At 44.0% G+C, this 22,011-nt stretch overlaps 1 protein-coding gene across 1 annotated transcript in view; it reads left to right on the forward strand.

Moving 5' to 3' along the window:
• The first annotated feature begins 386 nt into the window (after positions 1-386).
• The window catches only part of ADCY9 (adenylate cyclase 9), a 101,833-nt gene continuing 80,208 nt past the window's right edge, over positions 387-22,011 (forward strand). Inside the window, exon 1 of the mRNA XM_068969155.1 lies at positions 387-2,079. Within this exon, the coding sequence (XP_068825256.1) occupies positions 387-2,079 (1,693 nt within the window). The remainder of the gene's footprint in view (positions 2,080-22,011) is intronic.

Raw genomic sequence — 22,011 nt, forward strand, 5'->3', positions numbered from 1 at the left:
CCCGCGGCTTGAGAAGGCTCGGCTGGACTTCCCTCAGGAGCGGGCGGCGGAGCAGGCGAGTGCGCGCGGAGGAAACGCGCCGCGGGCTCGGGTGGCGCTGGACGGGCGCGGGGGCGGCCGCCCGCGGACCCCCGGGCGCTCCCGGTCCGGCCGGGTGGCTGCTGTCGGCCTCAAGGGGGGACGGTGGAGCAGCGCTCAGACATTCCCCAGTCGTCGTGAGCAGACGGTGGCTTTCCCAGTAGACCGCCGGGGCCCCCGCTGAGGAAGCCGGTAGGGCTGGTGGCCTTCAGGTGCGCGTTCCTGCAGGAATAGACCCCGGGCTGACTCTGGCTGTCTCGCCGACAGGTCCCGGTGACCCGGGCCGGCAGGGTTCCGAGCTCGGCAACATGGCTTCCCCGCCCCACCAGCAGCTGCTGCAGCACCACAGCACCGAGGTGAGCTGTGACTCCAGCGGAGACAGCAACAGCGTGCGGGTCAGGATCAACCCCAAGCAGCCGTCCTCCAACAGCCACCCGAAGCACTGCAAGTACAGCATCTCCTCCAGCTGCAGCAGCTCCGGGGACTCCGGAGGGGTCCCCCGGAGAATGGGCGCGGGAGGCCGCCTGCGCAGGAGGAAGAAGCTGCCCCAGCTGTTCGAACGGGCCTCCAGCCGGTGGTGGGACCCCAAGTTTGACTCCGTGAACCTGGAGGAGGCTTGCATGGAGCGTTGCTTCCCGCAGACCCAGCGCCGCTTCCGGTATGCGCTCTTCTACATCGGCTTCGCCTGCCTGCTCTGGAGCATCTATTTTGGGGTCCACATGAAATCGAAACTGATTGTCATGGTAGCCCCTGCTCTGTGCTTCCTCGTGGTGTGTGTGGGCTTTTTTCTGTTTACCTTCACCAAGTTGTACGCCCGCCATTACGTGTGGACTTCACTGGTTCTCACCCTCCTGGTATTCGCCCTGACCCTGGCTGCCCAGTTTCAGGTTTTGACGCCACTCTCAGGACGAGTTGACAACTTCAATCATACTCGGGCTGCCAGGCCCACAGACACTTGCTTATCTCAAGTGGGGAGCTTTTCCATGTGCATCGAAGTGCTCTTTTTGCTCTACACCGTCATGCACTTACCTTTGTACTTGAGCTTGATTTTGGGAGTGGCCTATTCTGTTCTTTTTGAGACCTTTGGCTACCACTTCCAAGGTGAAGCCTGCTTTCCCTCACCTGGACTGGAGGCCCTGCACTGGGAGCTGCTGAGCCGGGCCCTGCTCCACCTCTGCATCCACGCCATTGGGATCCACCTGTTCATCATGTCCCAGGTGAGATCCAGGAGCACCTTCCTCAAGGTGGGCCAGTCTATTATGCACGGAAAGGATCTGGAAGTGGAAAAAGCCCTCAAAGAGAGGATGATTCATTCTGTGATGCCAAGAATCATAGCTGATGACTTGATGAAACAGGGGGATGAGGAGAGCGAGAATTCTGTCAAAAGGCACGCCACCTCCAGCCCCAAGAACAGGAAGAAGAAGTCTTCCATCCAGAAAGCCCCTATCGCCTTTCGCCCGTTTAAGATGCAGCAGATCGAAGAAGTCAGCATTTTATTTGCAGATATCGTGGGCTTCACCAAGATGAGTGCCAATAAGTCTGCCCACGCCTTGGTGGGTCTCCTCAACGATCTGTTCGGCCGCTTTGACCGGTTGTGTGAGGAGACCAAATGTGAGAAAATCAGCACCCTGGGAGACTGCTACTATTGTGTGGCTGGGTGTCCTGAGCCAAGGGCCGACCATGCCTACTGCTGCATCGAGATGGGGTTGGGCATGATAAGAGCCATTGAGCAGTTCTGCCAAGAGAAGAAAGAGATGGTGAACATGCGCGTTGGGGTTCACACGGGGACTGTCCTATGTGGGATCTTGGGCATGAGGAGGTTTAAATTTGATGTGTGGTCCAATGATGTGAACTTGGCCAATCTCATGGAACAGCTGGGAGTGGCTGGCAAGGTCCACATTTCCGAGGCCACCGCAAAATACCTAGATGACCGGTACGAAATGGAGGATGGGAAAGTTACCGAACGCCTTGGCCAGAGTGTTGTTGCTGACCAGTTGAAAGGTATGTGCATTTCTTTGCCTCATCATCTCCCTCCCCTATCCCATTTGTGTTGGAAAAACAAAACAATCTCTTTCCAGTATCAGTATCTGGAGGCAGATCAGTTGTCTCCCAGGGCCAGTGGGACTTTTCCCCCAGTGAGTCAGATATCACAGGTCTGTTCACTGTGACGGTGTTGACCTAGATGACACCTTTAGAAGGAGGGAGAACTTTGAAAATGTATTGCCCGCCAGCCGGCTGTCAATGTCTCTGAGATGCTGGGGCAGGTCCAATGAGTGTGAGGGGATCCGAGCCCTTCAGTGGGCAGAACTTTGAAGCACCATAAAAAATTGCCTTTGTGCTCCGTTAGGTTGCCCTTAAGCCCCATCAAAACATTTTTCTATGCCTTTCTCCTCTCTAGGCCTCACTTCGCTGGAATAGAGAAGTCAGCTAAGCCCTGCAGGATCCTTGAGAATTAGATGAAATTATGTACCCTCAAGTGCACACTGCTTTTTGCCTAGGTCTCTTTTTTAAATGTTTGATTTTCAGCTTTCAGTTTTCATATATCTCATTATGGTTTCTAATCATGATATTTGTCTTACCTTATGGACAGCAGCATTTTAGAATATTGAACTTCTCAAACCACCAGGTGATTTGAAAGTGGGACATATATCCAGAGCCATCTTTAGACCTCCTCCCCCAGCTCCTCAGATTTTCCCTGTCTTAAGTTCCTTACTGCTATTCTTGTTTTTTCACCAAGCTGCTTCTTTTAATTTTATTTTTTTCACTTAGGACAAAAGTCTTTGAGGTCTGGGAAGTGATGACTTATAAGTAACTGGGATCAAAAGTAAGAATTCTAAGTAACATCCTCCCCTCCTTAAAAAAAAAAAGTCCTTCTGTTTTACTAAGGTCTTCAGGGTAAGAGGAACATCTATTTTGGAAGTATGTAGAGACAATAACATTGATCTTTAAAAGCCAACATTTGTAAAACTATTTGTGTTTTGTGGTACCCCACATTGTATAATTACATGATGAAAAGCCCCTGGAAAGGGAGTACTCAGAAGAAGTAACATCTTAAATCAGAGACAGAAGTAATGGTGTAAATCTGCGCTCCGTAAGTGGTTGAGTTTGAGGGCCTGGATGCATCGTCACACCACCTGTGTCCTCAGTTGATATTTCCTTTGTTCTCCCTATCATTTACTTATTTGTTATCTGGTGAGGGTACTTTATCCTTATCCTGATCTGTCTTTGTTCTGTTAATTTTGCTAACAGTTGAGGAATTTGTGGGTAGAATAGAAGAATATTTTCACCTGATAATTCTCTCTGCCTAGAGAGCTTTGTGTCTGCTTTCTGCTAAATACTTTCTCTCCTTTTGTCCTCCTCAAATTTCTCTCTGCCTCTCCTTTGTGTTAGTTTTGCACAGCATTATTAGCAGTGCTGCAGACCAGGGAAGGGGGCTTCCCAGGTGGCGCTAATGGTAAAGAACTCTCCTGCCAATGCAGGAGACACAGGAGACACAGGTTCAATCCCTGGGTGGGGAAGATCCCCTGAAGGAGGGCATGGCAACCCACTCCAGTATTCTTGACAGAGGAGCCTGGCGGACTACAGTCCATAGCGTTGCACAGAGTCAGACACAGAGTCAGACACAGAGTCGGACTTAACACTAGCAGAGAGCTTGCAGTGCTACATTGATGAGGTCAGAAACTGCAGTTTACAGTTGGCTTGAGATTCTACTGTGACAAGTGTCTTCATCTGTAGGACGGTGGCCCCTGCTCTGGAGTTTGGAGATGCCAATGGAGTAGGGTACAGATGCAACCCTTGCTCTGTATCATTGATACAGATATGATATCAAAGGTATCATTTTGATACCTTTAGGATCTGAGTGTCCCCGGCTCCATCCCCAGGGATTATAGGACAGATTCCAGAGAATGGAGCAGCACTGTGCTATGTTAGATTAAGTGTGACGATGATAGCAATTTTGTAAGTGGTGCTCTAAGCAGTGTATTACTTGAATTTCAAAAATAAAGACAGATGTAAATCATTTTGTCTGGAAATTGCCAGGTCTTTGACTCTTTGGCAGTACCCATTTTTGTTTATGTGTAATTTTATTTTTAACTTACAGATCAAAGGTCTCAAAGACACTGACACCCCCCAACCCCCACCAAAAAAAAAAGCTAGAGTGAATTTTTTAAAACCCACATAGTGTAAATTTGGTAAATTAATTTCTTCTTTAAATTTGTGTGCACTGTATATTTATAAGGGAAGATTTTAGCACTGGATGGAGGATGGGGAAAGATAGAAGCCTTAGCCAAACTGGTGATTTTTTAAAATATAATATTCTCTTCTTTAACAGTTTCCCTGAGACCATGATTTTTGCTTTATTCAGCTCATTTTGAAACCCTCTGGACAGGACCCCAGTAATAGAGGATGTCTACACAACTTCCTGACCTCTTTTTTTTTTTTTTTAAACTGCACAGTTCACTTCTCCCGACGCTGTACAAATCTACTCAGCTGAGATGTTAGCACAGTTTGTAGAAGACCCTTTCCACAAAAGGAGTTAAGGTTATACACATAAGATTCCTTTTAGCCCATCTTTGGGTTTGTGGCAGGTATTTTTCTCTATGCAGTGCTGAATGCTAGCGTTTCTTCTCGTCCCCTTTTCTGATATTGGGGCTAAAAATACCCAGTCGAGGACTCTGTAGAAATGAAGATCTGTGGAATAAACTGGGGGTTCCAGCGCTAGCCTGGCAGTGTGGGAGGCAGTTTGTCTGAATGGGCTTTGTGGAAAGTGGGCTGTCGTTATTTCTGCACTGTCACTCACCCCTCGAACATCTTTATTGTTCTCTCATGGCACCTGGCCCTTTGGACACACAGGTGGAGTCGTGATGGTTCCTGACCTGGGTGAGCGTGCAGATTGTAAACATTCTTCGAGTCCACAGAGTTGGGAATGCGATAGAGATCTGCACGTGCCCAGGGTGGGTCTTGAGGTCAAGCAGTGGCTCTCTAGGGGAGAAAAGAACATTCAGTGCAGTGAGGGAAGCGTGGGCAAAGGCTTGTTGTGCTGTGCTTAGTTGCTCAGTCGTGTCTGACTCTTTGTGACCCCATGGACTGCAGCCCGCCGGGCTTCTCTGTCCATAGGGATTCTCCAGGCAAGAATACTGGAGTGGGTTGCCATGCCCTCCTCCAGGGTATCTTCCCAACCCAGGGATCGAACCCAGGTCTACCATAGTGCAGGCAGATTCTTTTACCGTCTGAACTATCAAGGAAGCCTGGGCAAAGGCTTGGGGGTCACATTTCTTGGCAGACTGGGCAGTTTAAGTAGTTCATCAGGACAAGGGCAGCTGTGATTACCTGGGAAGGAGTTTGGGTTCAGTCCTGTAGGTAATGGGGGACCATGATGGGCTTTAGGCAGGAAGCTTAGGTGCTCTGACTTGCAGTTTTAGAAAGTTTACCCTTTCAGTTCTAGGGAGTGTTCTAGTGGGTTGGAGATTAGTGAGCCATTGCAGTAAATCCTTGGTGGCCTGGACCAAGGTAACAAGAATGGCAATGGAGATGAGGCGACCGATGTGAGCAGCAGTCAGATCAACTGAATTGGATCCACAGCCACATTTAAACAGAGGATGAGGGCAGGCGTGGGGCTTGATTGTTTGAGAGGCTTTTCAGGTTTCTGGAATTGATGTGGGAATCGTTTGGCATCAGGAATGGGTGAGAGGGAGGCCTTTGAAAAATCTGTGGTGTGAATGGAAAGTGCAGGATCGAGTTGTAGAATATGAAATAGGCCAGGAAGCCCTGGCTTGTCCATTCATTCATTCAGCATTTTGTGTGGGGCACATTTCTAGGTGCCGTGGATACAGCAGTGAACAAAACACAAAAATTTCTTCTTTGTAAAAGTAGAAGATAGTTTGTTTTGTGTTCAGTTCTAAGGAGAAGACAAACAGCGGGAAGGAGACTATGGAGAGTGTGTGTGTTTGTGTGTGTGTGTGAAATTTTAGAGAGAGTGGCCAGTCACTGAGAGAGAAGGTTGAAAGAATTTTCAGCAGAAGACTAGGATTTGAAAATGATCCAGAAAGTGAGGGGCAATTATTATTAAAGATTAGAAAGAAATAGTCTGATTTGAGTGATAGGAAGAAGTGTCCTTTCACTCCACTGGGCCCAAGAGGATACTGGCTGTTGTGTTCTGTCTTGGGCCACAAGTGAAAAAGAGGAGTACTGTCAGTTGTTACAGTTTTTCCTCCCATAGGCGGAGTCACAAAGGAAGTGAAACTCAGAAAATACCTACAGACATCTTATTTTCCCTCCTTAACTATTGATCTAGGAAGATAAAGGTGCTCAGTCACCCTAAATCGACACCAACAGTTGTGTATTTATAGAGGGAATACCAACAATATTGCATTGTTATAAGCTAAATAAAATAAGACCTTCCCTCCAAACCAAGCTTTGGACTTGTGGAGCAGCTCCGGGAAAGATCTGTTGATGTGCGTGGGAGAGATGGCCACCCACTGGCCACTTCGGTGACTGACTCCTTCACTGTGTGCTGGTGTCACTTGGGAGAGTTCCTATCTAGACCCTGTCTGGAGTCTCACCTCAATCTGACAGTGGGCAGGGACACACAGCACTTCAGCCTCTGCCAGCAGCTGTCCCAAACTGGGAGTCTGGGCTCCTGGTTCCCTGCTAGCTACAGCTAGGATCCCTGGCTATGTACTAGTTCTGGGTGCAGTTTGCTTGTACCCCTGGATTCACTTGATAGCTTGTCCCCAGCCTAACCCATACCCCTTGCCACTCATTGAAGAAGACCCTGATGCAGGGAAAGATTGAGGGCAGGAGGAGAAGGGGGCTACAGAGGATGGGATGGTTGGATGGCCGCACTGACTCAATGGGCATGAGATTGAGCAAACTCTAGGAGATAACTAAGGGCAGGGAAGTCTGGTGTAGTCCGTGGGGTCACAGAGAGTTGTACACAACTTAGTGACTGAACAACAACAACTTGCTACTGTAGAGCTTGCCCATGGCTGACCTCTCGGTGTCCCCTCTTAAGTCCTGTTGAACAGAAACTCCATGCTCGCCTGCATCCTTGAGTGGACTCTCATGCCCATAGCCCACAGCCTCTGGAGTAGCAAGGAGGCAGAGATAAGATGAAGCAGAAAATCTGACTTGACATCTGGGATTGGAGACGGCAAACAGCTGTGGAGTTGGTGCTCAAGCAGCCCTGGTGACAGTTTATTTAGACTCCTTCAGACCAAATTATATGGCTTCCAGAAGGAGCACACAACTGTTGATCCTGAGAACCAGCTTTTGAGTAAATTAGCCTCTGGCAAAGAAAGTTAAGGATATGGTTCGCTGAATTGCAGGTGGAATGAAGGGAGGAGAGTAATCTTTTCAGGCAGGATAACTAAGAAAGGAAAAAATTGAAAAGAAGCAAATAGAATAGGTAAAGAAATTTCAGGGTTCTCGTCTACTAACCAGCCTTCACATAATTGTGTTTCTACCTATACTGGTCAGTGTCTCCTGTGGACTTTGCTGTGGAGTAATAATCTTGAAAAGAAGAACACAGTGAATTTTCTATGGTGTATGCACATGGGCCTAAATTTTAATCTCTCTGCTGATTGGTGATTTCAGTATTGGTATTTCTGTTTAGATTTTGATATTGTGAGAATATGGTCATTACGTACAACATAACAAAAATTTACCATATGAGCCATTTTTAAGCCTGTCAGCTGGATTTTCTTAACTGCTTTGGCATTGTCTGTTGCAGTATGTCGAAGAATGTGTGGAAAATCTGACTCTACAGAGATATATAGTTAGAAAGTGGAGGAGCATTTTAATAGCCATTTAGATAGCTGTGGATATTTTTCTTTGGTACTACACAAACACCCAAGAAGTGGTAGTTTATTGAGGGTTAGTTACAATAGCTAATCAGTTTTTTGTCTGCTGTCAAAACTCTTGGATTTTTGAATGAACTTTTTACCCAAGTGTGACTTTGTAACATCATGCATTGGTCATTTAGAAAATTACGGTTTCTTGAGTTATGCAGATCTTCCAAATGTCGGCATAAAGTCTTTAAATATTAGGACGATGTCAGCTTCACAGTGGCGGATAAAAACGTTCCAAAATTCTGGTTTTCCCTTGAAAGTTTGCGTTTCATCCTTGGCGACAAATACTCTCAGTTGTTTTCATTGAAGGGACAGGCTCATTTCATTCATTTCTTAGGAACAGTCTGCCAGATACTCAAGTGAATGACCAGAGTCTGTCTGTGCATAAAGTATAAACGATGTTCTATCAAAAAAGCAGCCGAAACAGGAGCATAGACGCTTTTGGGGACAACCGGTCACTTTGGTTCTTAGGGCAGAGTTGTAGGTGCATTCCAACCTCATCCTGCAGAACACACTCAACATTTAACACAATTATTTGATTTTACTGCTTCATCAGGGGACATTCTTAAGTGCAAATGACTGTTTTTTCCTTCTGCAAGTGTGTGGTGTGACAGAGCTGGTTAATGACCAGTAGAGTTTGGTGCTACTGCCCAGATTCATGGTCAGGCACCGGCAGTCTCTTTAGGGGTCAGGATGAAGAATGTCGGCTTTGTGTCATCACGTTTGCTTTTGTATCATCAAGGCCAATATCAACATGTGGGTGTGTGCTGAGTTACTCAATTGTGTCTGACTCTTTGCGACCCTATGGAGTGAAACTCGTCAGGCTCCTCTGTCCATGGAATTCTCCAGGCAAGACTGCTGGTGTGGGTTGCCACTTCCTTCTCCATCCAGAGATCTTCCCTACCCAGGGTTGAACCTGTGTCTCTTGTGTTTCCTGTATTGGCAGGGGTGTTCTTTACCACTAGTACCGTTTGGGAAGCCCAATGTCAACACGGAGAAAGGCAAATCATGTCTTAGTATGAAAATAGTTTCGGCCTCACAGATGCCCTGCAGAAGTCTTAGGGACCATTGAGGGTTTGCATACTGCTCTGAGAACTGCTTCCCTGAGTGGTAAGAAAGGAAGAGCGAGAGTTTGTACCTACTTCCCGGACACATTCTCATGTAGATGGTAGAGTTCATGTTGGAATTAGGATGGACGTGTGACATTTATTGTGGAAGTAGCAAGTGACTTCAGTTCATGCATTTCCTTTTCCTCAAAAAAAAAAAATCCTTTGTGACTCTGCCAAGTCCCTGCTCCTGGTGTTTAGAGGTCAGGATAAAGAACGTCAGCTTTGTTTTTTGATTTATTTTTGCCGAGCTCCCTCTTTGGTGGAGTAGTGTAGCGGTCGGTGCGTGGGTTTTGGTTTCCCATACATTTGGAATCAGTTTTCAGTTCTGAATCGTGGAACCCAGGGAAGCCAGGAATGACTGCCTCTGTCAGAGGCCTGCTGGAAGACTATGAATGAGATGATCATTCAAATAAAGCACTTATTAGCATAGCGACATGACTGCAAAAGGCGTTCAGTAAACAATAACCAACTCTTCTGCCTGAGGAGTCATGTTCCATATTGCAGTCAGTGGTGTGTTTTTTCCTGCCCTCTATCTAGATGGTGCACCTCTTGTGTAATTGGGTACTGAAACCAAGAACACACCAGGGACTGTGATTGTGACAGTTTCTTGAATGAAAAAGGGCAAGTGTCCAAAATACAAAAATGTGGATAACTTGCCCTAGTTAAACTGTAGCTGCCAAGTTTGGCAGCTTCGTTACTGAAAGCTCAAGGGAGTTCAGACAGTATTGTTCTTGGGCTGCTTCTTGTCCCCAGAGCTTAGAGGTACTTAAGGCGACGTGACCCTTGATAGTTGAGAAATTATGGGAAAATCTTCACCTCTGGGACTCTGGAGATATTGAATGAGATTTGTACCAGTTATTCAGCTCTACTGTGTTCTGCTATAAATTCCTTTATTTATTCAATAAACATTGAGTGACTTTTTTTTAAAAAAAAACTATTTGCAATGGCTTGACTAGGTTCTGGAGATAGAGCACGATGCCCTCCTTAACAGCCTACAACCTAGAAGGCTAAATAGATATGAATCAAAAAATCACCTAAACAAATACATTCTAGCCTTGCTGATCTTATTACAAAAAGGTCTGGAGGTAGGGAGACTTACCATTTCCTCCTTATAGGTGTGGGAACTGAAGTACTGAGAGGTTAAAGGTTAAGTAACTTGTGGTGGTCATCCAGCTAGAGAAGTTACCAAATGATGGGGCCAGTATTTATTCCCAAAGGACTGTATTAGAAAACACTGGTACCTGCTTCACAAAATTGTTGTAAGGATTAAAGGAGAAAATAATATTAAATACTTAGAAATGTACTTGGCACATAGTACTTAGTAGAGATTAGATTCACTAACTAGCATTACTGAAAGTGGGGAATGTTTTCTTAGTAGCAGAAGCAACAGAAAAACAGCTATACCTTTCTTCATTCAGCTCTTTGCTGTTCACACAGTGTTTTCAGGCATGTTATTATCTCAACCATTGTGAAATCCTAGGATCTTGGGATCTGTGTATATTTAGAAGTTTATGTTTCATTTGCTTGATTCCTCCCCATTGTCCACCAGTTTTCAGGCTGACTTGGTTTCTTAACATCCTCTGAAGAGGACTTGTGGCTTTTTAAGAAAGAATTAATGTAAATTCTTGGATTTTAGCTTCTTTGGTGTATTCTTCACTCCATTACAGATATCTTTTTTTTTTTGATGCTCAAATTGTCCCTTCTTGGCCGCCCGGGAAAACCCTTTTGAGTTAGCCCCTGAGTCCTTTTCATACAAACTGGCAGTGTCTGAGAGCTCTCATACTTACCTCATAACATTTTTATGGATTAAAGAAATAATAGGCATGAAAGTCTCATTATTTCTGTTTGTCTGGTATTTTTGTTGAGCAAGACTGAACTAAGCTTTACCCTCTCCCTTTTTGAAAAGAAAATTAATAGTATATGCCTGTTTATATGGAGAAAGAGCACTTCTGAACAAATGGTTTGTGCTTCTTCGAGCTCCTCAGAAGCTTTAATTTACATTCTCACAATTTACAATTATAGAGCAACACAGCTTTCTGTCTCCCGTATCTTCTCACTACTGCTTGTTGAAGGACAGGTGCCCTCGAATGTTGATAAATAAGGATCCAGAACAAGAAAATGAAAGGAATCCTAGACCAAAATGTAGGTCACCTGTTTGCAGACTGAAGTGCATACCCCCTACCTCTCAAGCTGCTTCTCCCAGGTGGAAGGTTCTGGGCAGCCCCACTCCAGGAATTCCTTTCCTGGGCCCCTTGTTGTGAATGGCGACTCCTGGAGGGATGCCCCTCCACTCCCCTTTCCGTGCTGTATAATGTTCATCTGACTTCTGATCTATATCCACTGCGCTCGAATGTACCTCGAGAGCAGGAATTTTTGCACATTTTATTTACTGCTGTATTCCTGGTGCCAGAAACATAACTGGTGTACAGCAGAGGCTCAATATTTGTGACATGAACAAATGAATGAATGAAGATGGGTGGTGGTGTTCAGTCACTGAGTTGCATCCGACTCTTTGCGACCCCATGGACTGTAGCACACCAGGCTTCCCTGTTCTTCACAATCTGAGTTTGCTCAGACTCATCCATTGAGTCGGTGATGCCATCCAACTGTCTCATCCTCTGTCACCCACTTCTCCTCCTGCCCTCAATCTTTCCCAGCATCAGACATGTGTAGAAAACCACGCCCCAGACATCAGCATGGAAGATAGAGAGAAGGCAGCAACTGGCCTTTCAGAAATAGCTGTGTGGTTAATTGAGTCGAGGCTGAGAGCACGGTCTCTAAAGGCCCTAGACAACGAGATGGGAGAGTGCCTGGGAGTGTGGACGGGCCGCAGGTGGGGATTGGGGGCAGTCCTGGGCTCCCGGGTCTGTGGGGAAGGCTGCCAAGCAGGAGCACAGAGGATTGAAAACCCAAGTGTTTATTTAGGGCCCAGGAAATGTGGGGTTGAATGGCTTAGTTTAGGCAATAATTTTGAAGCTTTTTAAGACAGAGATTTCAATAAGTATATTTATCTTTAATAATACTGTAGCTCCTTAAAATTCTTATTCGATTATCATTTATGCACATGGAAAGCCAGCATATCCTTTTTTGGGCAAAGCTCCAGCATAATCTTTGTACATAATTTCCAGGATTTTTATGTAATGTTATTAAATTCTATTCATTTTTTTTTTCTTCCAAGGAAAAATGTGCTACTGAAAGCAGCTTTTGGATCATTTATATTTGTGTTTGAATAGTGTAGGAAATATCAACTTTGGTTTTTTACCACGTAGTTTGTAGAGAGGAAGAAAACCCACATGCAGGTGATTTTATTTTCTTGTTTATGGATATCAACATACAATATCCTATTAAGGCTTTGACATTTTAAGTGGAAGAGACTACTGCATGTGAATTTAGTTAGTTTTGCCCTATCAAGAGTTAACATCGCAAGTGTGGATCACACTGCATTCTGTAACTTCATAAATGTGTTCTCTTCTCCATGAGAAATGCCTCTTGTGGTCATTAATTTTTGTTTTGTGAATGAGCTGTCTAAAACCAGGAGAGGGGAGTATTTCTGAAGGAAAAGTATGTTTATAGAATTATCTTGTTATTTGAAAAAACAAATTTGTTTAGTAGATTAGCTTTTCATCTTAAAATGTTTTCTCCACTAACTAGATAAGCACTTTTGGGAAAATAATCTCTCTGGTTCTCAGTTTCCTCCTGTTTGTAAAGCATAAAGTGTGAACTAGATGCGCTTTAAATTCCACACCATTCTTTAAGAACAGCTGAGCTCTGTGATTGGAACACAGTACACATTCTTCATATGAGGAACTGGTTTCTTCTTCATCCACTTGTTTAAACTATGAACCCTCATTTAGATAAATTTAGCATATGGAAACTCAGATTTACCTAACCACTAAATTGCAGGGCATGGTGAAATGCTTAATGTTCTAAAGGATTCTTTACTTCCTTCAAATATAAGTAAATAAAGATTGAGTTATAGAAGTGTAATTTACACTTTTTTTTTTTTTTAAATCACAATTGTTGTATAAAGCAGGGTATCATTAGAGGAACCCAATTTGATTTTGAAAGTTTGAGACATTCTTTGGAAATGGCTTGGAGAAAATGTGAAGTGATTAAATAATACTTAAAAAATGTGCTTCAGTTCCTGTTTGAACATTATTTGGGAGAGAGATTGAAAGGTTACTTGCCAGTAAAATGAATTTCACTTGTGTTGGCAAGTTTCTCCTTAATAGAACAGAGCAAACACTGGGTTAATAATGTGCTTATCGATTATTCCATTAATAAAAGACTCACTTGCTCCCGAAGTGGGTTCCTAGATCAGCTGACTGTATTTTTAGGGTGCCAAGGTCCTATATATTTTATAGTTAATGTGACTTCAGTAGGCCCCAAATTAATACGCCCAGGAAGAGTCTACCTTAGGCCTGTTAATTAGAAATTATAGATCACAGTGATAAAAGGAAACCCTTGGATTTCATTATAAAGGATTTATAAAAGATTTGAATGGTTTTCTTATCCTCTCTTCTTACAAAATAGCAAAGCCTTGCAAAGCAGCTCATGGAAAGTAATATGACATTTTCTGTGATCTGCATGGTTGGTGAAACAAAGTAAAAAGGAGAAACAGTCTACTACTCTGTCCTGAAAGTTAGCGTTGACACTGAGTACATGTGTCATCCGACCTGAGAGAGAATTTCACCTCAACAAAGGCCCAACTTGTGAAACTGTAGCTTCCCTTAGAGAAGCTGTTATTCACAGCCTGCTGGAGTCATATGTTTTCTACTGACTAAAGTGCCTGACTCAGTGTGTCAGTCATTGCAGGAGGTTAAAAACTTGTGGAACTACCATGCAAGTAAAACATCTCAAAGGACTTTTCTGGTCTCTCACACACATTTCAGAGTGACTTTCTCAGCTGGAATAACTTAATTAACCCTGTGTTCTTTCTGGCTCCTGAAAGAAATGGTGATTTATGAACACTCTTGGAGCCCACGATCCTAAGATAACAACTTTGTCCCTCTGCCATTTGAAGTTCAAATGGAAATATTTGCTTTCATAGCTCTAGTCATGATGTTGCTTTATTTAGTAGCTATTAAATTTCCAGTTCCATATACTGCCCTGGAGGCGTTCCAGTTTTCACTAAGGTTTCTGTTTCTTTCAACAACATTGCTTATGGTGTGTGGAACTTTCCTGAACAAGGAATATTAGGATGGATGATTTTGAGCTTTTCTTTTTTTTAAATAACAGCTTTTTCGGATGTATAATTCATATACTGTGCCATACTACTCACTCGTTTAAAATATGCAATTCAGTGATTGTTTTTTAGTATATTCGCAGATATGTGCAACCATCACCATAATCAGTCTTAGAACTTTAAAAAAAGTTTTTTTTTTTGACAGTGCCTTGCAGCATGAGGACTCTTAGTTTACCAACCAGGGATTAAACCCATGCTCCCTGCAATGGAAGCATGGATTATTTTTAAAAATTTTTATTTATTTATTTTTATTTTTGCCGTGCTGGGTTATTGTTCCTGCTTGGGCTTTTCTCTGGTTGCAGTACACGGGCTTCTCATTGTGGTGGCTTCTCTGTTGTCGAGCACGGGCTCTAGGGCTCATGGGCTGCAGTAACTGCAGTACATGGGCTCTAGATTACAGGCTCAATAATTGTGGCACATGGGCTTAGCTGCTCCGCGGCATGTAGGATCAGGGATCACATCTGTGTCTCCTGCTATTCCTTAGCACTGAGCCACCAGAGAAGCCCCAGAAGCGTGGATTCTTAACCACTGGACCACCTGGGAAGTCCCTGGAACATTTTTATCACTCCCACATGAACTTCTGCACAAATTAGCACTCAATCCCCATTTCCCCCCTAAACCTCCCAGCCCCTGGCAACCACTAGTCTACTTTCCATCTCTGTGGATTTGCCTGTTCTGGACATTTCATACACGCAGAATTATGCAGTATGCAGCCTTTTGTGTCTGACTTCTGTCACTGAGCATATTGTTCAGGGCTCACCTGTGTTGTGCCTGTGTCTTTACTTCGTCCCCTTATTTGGTCATATAATAGTCCATTGTATGGATAGACCAAATTTTGTTTTTCCATTCATCAGTTGATGGAAAAGTGATTCCTTTTTTGAAATCAACAAACTGAATACAAATAGAAATGATAAAAGTCTCTTTTTTAATTTAATAATATAACTCGACTAAAATTTAGCTATTTCATTTTCACTAGTGTTTAAAGTTTTCCTGAAAGATAATTAAATGAGATTTATTGCTGAATTATAATTTAATGTAAATGCTTCACATAATCAGCTTTTTTTTTAAAAAAAAAAACAGCTCTCCTCTTTTCTAAGCTTGATTTAAGTGAAAGTGAAGTTGCTCAGTCGTGTCTGACTCTTTGCGACCCCATGGACAGTAGCCAACCAGGCTCCTCCGTCCATGGGATTTTCCAGGCAAGAATACTGGAGTGGGTTGCCATTTCCTTCTCCAGTAGCTTGATTTGGATTTACTAAATATTAAATTCTCCGATGCTCTTCCTTTCTCCAGCCAGTTACCGAATAGACAGCCTTGGGAGTAGCATGTGGTTGACTTTGAAACCAGCCTCATTTGATATGTTGTTAGATATAAATATCAAATATAGTAAATCTTTTGGAATTTGTCAAGTGAAGAATTGGAGATTTTCCTCTATAGTCAGTCAGATGTTTTCCTATTTTAACCAGTTTAAATGTTTGGTTTTATGTTTCTGAAATGTATGAAATACTTTTTTTAATCTTCATTAAAATGAAATATACCAAATAAAATTTAATTTTGTTGTTGACTCAGTTATTTTTATTGCTTGTTGTTTGGCTTTTATTGATATAGCATTTTGCCTATAAAAATAGGAAATTTGCTTTTTACTTTAGATAAACTAAGATTGTTCTGTTTTTCCATTTCTTATGTTTTTAAATACTTTTTCTGCTTGCTCTCTTGCTATCAGCTAATGTAGCTATCAGTATGCTTTCCTGTGACAGGTTTGCTCCTGGTTTTCACTTTATTCCACTAAAAAAACCCCAAATAACAAAACTCATTAACCTTGCAGATAGATATACTTTGATTAAAAAGACTGAGTTCCATCTTTGTGTGACTTTTTTTGGTTGTCAGCTATATTCTGAATAAGTTGCCAGGTACTGAGTTCAGGATGAGTAAGATGTTATGACAGTTATTTTTAGTATATTTTTAAAGGGGAGGAGAAAGGGAAATTTGAATCAAATCTGCGCCTTCATAAATGGTGCATGTTTTCCACAAGACTGAAGTAGGTTTCTTTTGAGTGTGTAGAAATAGAAAATGGGAATTATAGATTAGATTCTGTAACTAATAATGAATTCATTAGAATTCACTAACCGTTAATTCTATAACTGGTTGTATTGTAAAGGTAAAACATGAACGTTAAATTTGGAAAGTGTTGATTGCTGTTGAGATTTACCAGAATTTTGAGAAAGTACTTTGCAGACTTTCCCAAGAAACGTTCGGTAAGAAGAGCTCCTTGCGTAGAAGCCGTGTGTGTCTGGTGTCCTCGAATCCACTGCCAAGGAAGGAGAGGCCTTGTTTCTTCCTTTTTGGTTTAAGCTGAAGGTGTGCCTGGGTTTGCATACCCCAGATTTAGTTGTCTGGCCTTTAGTATAGGTTCATCTATGGTGGTTTGTTTTAGAACGGTCTGTTCTTCCCAAAGGGCCTGGCAAGGGCCCAGGTGCCCAGTGCAGGCCCAAGCAACCCCAGAATTACCTGATCCATGCTCATATCTCACTCAGGTTATGTTCCCGTGTCTCTGACCTCTGGTTCAGTAAGGTTATTCTCTGAGGTTAAAAACTAAGGTAGACGCCATCTGTAGGAGGATGGGTTGTCAGTGTTTTAACTGTCCAGGTAGTCAGCGTGCTAACATATGCCATCTGAGCACTGGTTTCCTCTTTAGGGAAGTGTGTCATCTGACCTGAGAGGTTCTAGCTTCAGTCAGTCCAATGCCATCGTGCATGTAAGAGTGCCTGGTGTTTGGTAGGTGTTCAGCAGATGTTGGTTTTCACCCTGCTCCCCTCCCCACAACCTGTTTCATCAGCGATGAAACCCATGCAGTCGATGGTAATGTCGGTTACAGGCTTCCCTCATACCTGGGTGGAGCTTACCTTTCGTCTTTGGCACTCGCCTGCCCTTTGCAGATGCGTCTCTCCTGCTGTGAGCTCCGGGCACAGCGGATCAGGACGAGTGGCAGTCAGGGAGACTGTAAACCAGAGAACAGGAGGCAGGACACAGTGGGGCCCCATGAATGAGTGGAGCAGGGTGAGGGCATAGCCACTGCGGGTAGTGATTTTGTGTCTGGTGGGCGGAAGGTGCATTTGTCTCTCCAAAGAGATGTTCATTAATATTGTGGCTGATTTAAGACTGTTGGTGCAGCACTTCAACTTGTTTGTCCCCTTTTACAGGTAGAGAAAAAGATATTTTCCACAGATCAAGTGCTCAGTTCATGCTTCTCCATGGGGCCTCCCGAGCTGCTTGCCCAGAGCCTGGGAGGAGGGGGTCGAGATTTCTTAATGATAATTGTCGTAAGACTGTCATGGAAAGTCCTTGAGTGGGTACTTGGGATTTATCTAAACCTGACTGGCTCCCAAGCCTGGTGGTGCTGCCCCTGTTGCTTTTATAAACTGATGCCAGACTTCCTGTACCACAAGAACTTTCTAAGTTCTGCCGCCCATCCCCTTGCTGTAATCCTACCGTTTTCTGATATTCTGTTCACTTAAAAAAATTGGTATGCAATTCATATCACATAAAATTAAGTCGACAGTTCAGTGGCATTTTGTGTATTCGCTCTGTTGTACAACCATCACCTCCAACTCTAGCACGTGTTCATGGCTCCAGATGAAAACCTCACATTCATTAAGCAGTTGCTCCCTGTGCCCTCCTCTCCCCAGCACCTGACAGGCATCCAGTCTACTTTTCGTGTCCATGCGCTTGCCTCTGCTGGATACTTCATGTGGATGGACCATCTGTGGCCTCTGTGTCTGGCTTCTTTGACGTAGCATAATAATTTCCAGGTTTATCCGTGTTGTAGCATGTATCAGAACTTCATTCCTTTCTGTGGCTGAATAATACTCCACTGTGTGGATGGACCACATTTGGTTTATCCATTCATCTGCTGATGGACATTTGGGCGATTTCCACCTTTTGACTCCAGTGAATAGTGCTGCTGTGAACCTTCTATTTTTTGAGCACATGTTTTCAGTTCTTTTGGGTATATGCCTAGGAGTGGAATTGCTGGGTCATAGAGGAACTCTATGTTTAGCTTTTGGACAAACCTCTGCAACTTTTTTAAAATGAGAAACTTGTAAGAAGGACTGTGTTATGAGTCACATCTGGCAATCAGATGTCTCAGCAAACATCCTCCAGGTTGAGAGCCAAGCTGGAATAGGTAATGAGGAATGAGGGGTCCTGATTGAAATCATGACTTTGTTCCCTGTGAGCTGGAGTGGTATTGTGGTATTAGGGAAAGGATAACGTAGATGACACCTGTTTAGAGGTCTTTTCTTTCCGATAAACATGTGGGTTTGAACTGTCCCCTCCGGGCTGGCACTGGATTCGGCAACTTTGGAATTGTGTGTTAGATAAACAGTTGGTATCTAGGGCAAGCTTTAAAAGAAAGTGCTATTTAAATATTGACCAAAAAAAAAAAAAAAAAGAAGCCGCCCCAAACAGCTCTAAGAATAAGAACTTCCTTGTTCGAATGAATCCAAATTGTATAAATACGGCATGGTAGAATCAGGCTTCCCCTCTGGTTTCATGGGTCGAGTGAGCCGGGGCCTCCCGTGCTGTGTGGACATTCCTGTTAGCTGTCCTTCCAGCGCGGGGATGCGGACTACTGTGCACAGCCAGCAGTGTTCCCACAGCGCGGCCTTAATATAGAACGTTTTTCCAAAAAAACATTGGCCGCCGAAAGAGCTCAGCTCCCAAACATGGTCATTGGTTCATAGTTCGTGTGTATTTGTTTTTACATAGTTAAAACAAGAAAGAGTATGTGAACTTGTCAGTGTTACCAAGCGTCAGTCCTGTTCAGGGCAGAAGAAGAGACAAGTGAGTTTCTAATCAGAAAATGACTCTTCCTCCTTCGGGGCAGAGGAGGAGGCAAGGGTCACCTCCATAGTGAGGAGGGTAAGGGTGGAGTCCCTTTGCTCAGAAGGTGGGGTGGGCAGATGCTCCAGCACCACCTCGGCCCCCAACTCTGGGAAGTGGTGTCACTGCCTCAAGGTGTGTTGATTGCTCCCCCTGAGAAGTTGCCCTTGTGCACAGCTTGGAATGCCCTGTAGGGCAGCTGGATTATGATGCCCACAAGTAGAGAGGTTTTGTACCTCATCTCTGCACAACGTAGGGAGATGAGGTGGATGGTGCTGCTGCAGCCTCTTGGGAGAGCCAGCAGTCCTGGGGGGAGTCCATGGGCTCCAGGGGGATCTGGTTCACCGTTTCAGTCATTCAGAACCTTCATTTCCATCAGCATTCTGCGTTGTAGAAGTTTAAGATGACTGATTCATGCTGGTCATGAGAGTGATCTATAAGCTCGGTGCCAATGTGTTGGTTTACATTGGGGAATATAGTGTATTTTTCTAAGGGTTAGAATATTCTTAACTACTGCCCAGGGCATTTCCTCCATGAACTCAAGATATGTGGGGGCCTGGTTAATAGGAACAAGGTTGCTAAGGAGGGTCGTGTAGAGTGAAGGATCTTACAGCATGTGACACTTGACAGCCATGGGGGATCACAGTGTGTACCTCTCACCAGGACCTGGAACACTTATGTCCACCAGATCGAATGTCTTCTCTGAACTATGTAAGGTGCTGCCAGAGCTCTTACCTTGTGCTTTCCTTAAAGAAGAGGAGATGCTGCAAAATAAAACAAAGCTTCACCATAAAGTAGAACGCTTCCTACTTCATAAGGGAGGCAACCATATGTAGAAAAGCTTACAAGTAAAGTGAAGATAGTTTCAAATTAATAGTGTGTGAACTAATGAAGACCCAACTAAAAGTTGGCTTCCCTCGTGGCTCAGCTGGTAAAGAATCCGCCTGCAGTACAGGAGACCTGGGTTTGATCCCTGGGTTAGGAAGGCCCCCTGGAGAAGGAAACAGCTGCCTACTCCAGTATTCTGGCCTGGAGAATCCCATGGACTGTATAGTCCATAGGGTCGTAAAAGAGTCGGACTCAACTGAGTGACTTTCACTTCACTTAACTTCAACTAGAAATAGTGGAATTTTTAAAAAATCTCATGGAACAAGAAGTGTGACAGTTCCAGGGTTGCTTAAGTCAGAGGTTTGATGATATTTTCAAGGGCCCAGGTGCTGTCTGTCTTTGCGCTTTGCTGTCATTGCTGTGTGGGAGATGTCTCCCCTCATGGCACAAGGTGGTTGCAGACATTCCAGGTGACTCATGACATCCATCAAGGAAGAGGGCCTTTCCCTCACATGCATGTCTTGTTTTATTAGTAATGAAACTTTTCCTTGGTGTCCCCAAGCAGACCTCCCTCAGGTCCCTTTGGATAGAGCAGGACCATGTCCATGATCTTACCAGTCACCAGAAGGGAAGTGAGACCCTATTGGCCTGGACTTAACTTGCTTCATCAACTGGGGCCAGGGGTGTCTTTCCAGAACAAGTGGGAGATCCCCCAAAGAGTATCAGGTGTCTGTTGTTGAGAACAGTTGGAGGCGGTGCCTGAAGAAAGAAAATGGTCCCTAGGGATGTACAGCATTAAGGCTGTGGTTTCAGTGAAAACACAGTATTTTTAAGATGAAAATTTAGGTGCTTGTTCTTAGGAGAAACTTATGAAACTGGATCATGCAACCAACTCAGACTTTGTGTGTCTTCTCTTCATTTCCCCCAAATGGATCCAGTCCCTAGACCTGGCACAGCAGTTCTTTCTGCTTTGAGCCCACACCCTCACCGATTGAGTTTTTTCAAAGGGCAGGCCCCCTGGAAGGACGTCCCCCTCCGCCACTCTCCTGGCCCCTGACATCAGCTCTGACCCGCTGGCCGCTGCAGACATAGCCACTCTCCTCCCTCTCTGGATGGAGGCTCACTGCAGGTGCTCTGCCATTGACCCCATGGGTGTAAATGAATGAAGGAAGACATTTAGACTTGATGTGATAAGAGGTAAGCCCTCTTGAAGGTTTTGAGCAGTGCTGTGAATGTCATAATGAATGTGGTTTTAATGTGTAAGAGATTTATTCCTTCATAGTCACCTGCTAAGTGTCTTGGATTTCACCTCTGTGTCTTTTTCTTTTTTTTTTAAAAAAACAAACCTGTAACAAACATATTTCTTAAACTTTTGTCTGGTGTGCTGAAAAGTATTGGTTGTCCTGTAGGGATGATGAAGTGTCTAGAGCAAAGCTAGTTCTTCCGGAGCTGGGGAGCACTCTCGGTCCCAAGGATGGCAACAAGAGGAGGTGAAGATGGTTTTACTGTGGGCTGTGAACTGTTGACAGCATTTTCTTTAATGTTAAGTGAAGCAGGGTTCTCAAAAACTCTGTGATTATTGGTTCTAATTTGTATTCCATGAGAAAAAAAAATACATGAAGTGCCTGTGGCCCCTGGAATATAAACACACAGTGAAAGTATTTTCTTTTCCTGAGCCTCCTGTCCTGGCCCCGGGCTGTTCCGTCGACATACATTAGCATGCCTGTCTTCCTTTTCCATAGAGCACAGGCCTATAAATATTTCGCAGTTTAAAAATAATGTTTTCCCTACCGTGAGTCAAGGTTCAGTTCTCGTCGATCTAATTTTAGTTCCTTGCTTTTATGAACTTGCAAATGTTTTCTTTAACCAGAAAATAGGCTGGGGGCGGGGAGGGGGGAAGTACACAGAGATGAAGGAGACTTCTTGGTACATTTCCCTATAGCATAGGCATTTCTGTGTGAAATTTGCTGTTTTGTTGGACAGGTTATAGAAAAACAAAATTGTGAGCTAAGGAGTTTAGACAAGA

The sequence above is a fragment of the Capricornis sumatraensis genome, chromosome 3 (assembly GCF_032405125.1).
Source record: "Capricornis sumatraensis isolate serow.1 chromosome 3, serow.2, whole genome shotgun sequence".
Taxonomy (NCBI): Eukaryota; Metazoa; Chordata; class Mammalia; order Artiodactyla; family Bovidae; genus Capricornis; species Capricornis sumatraensis.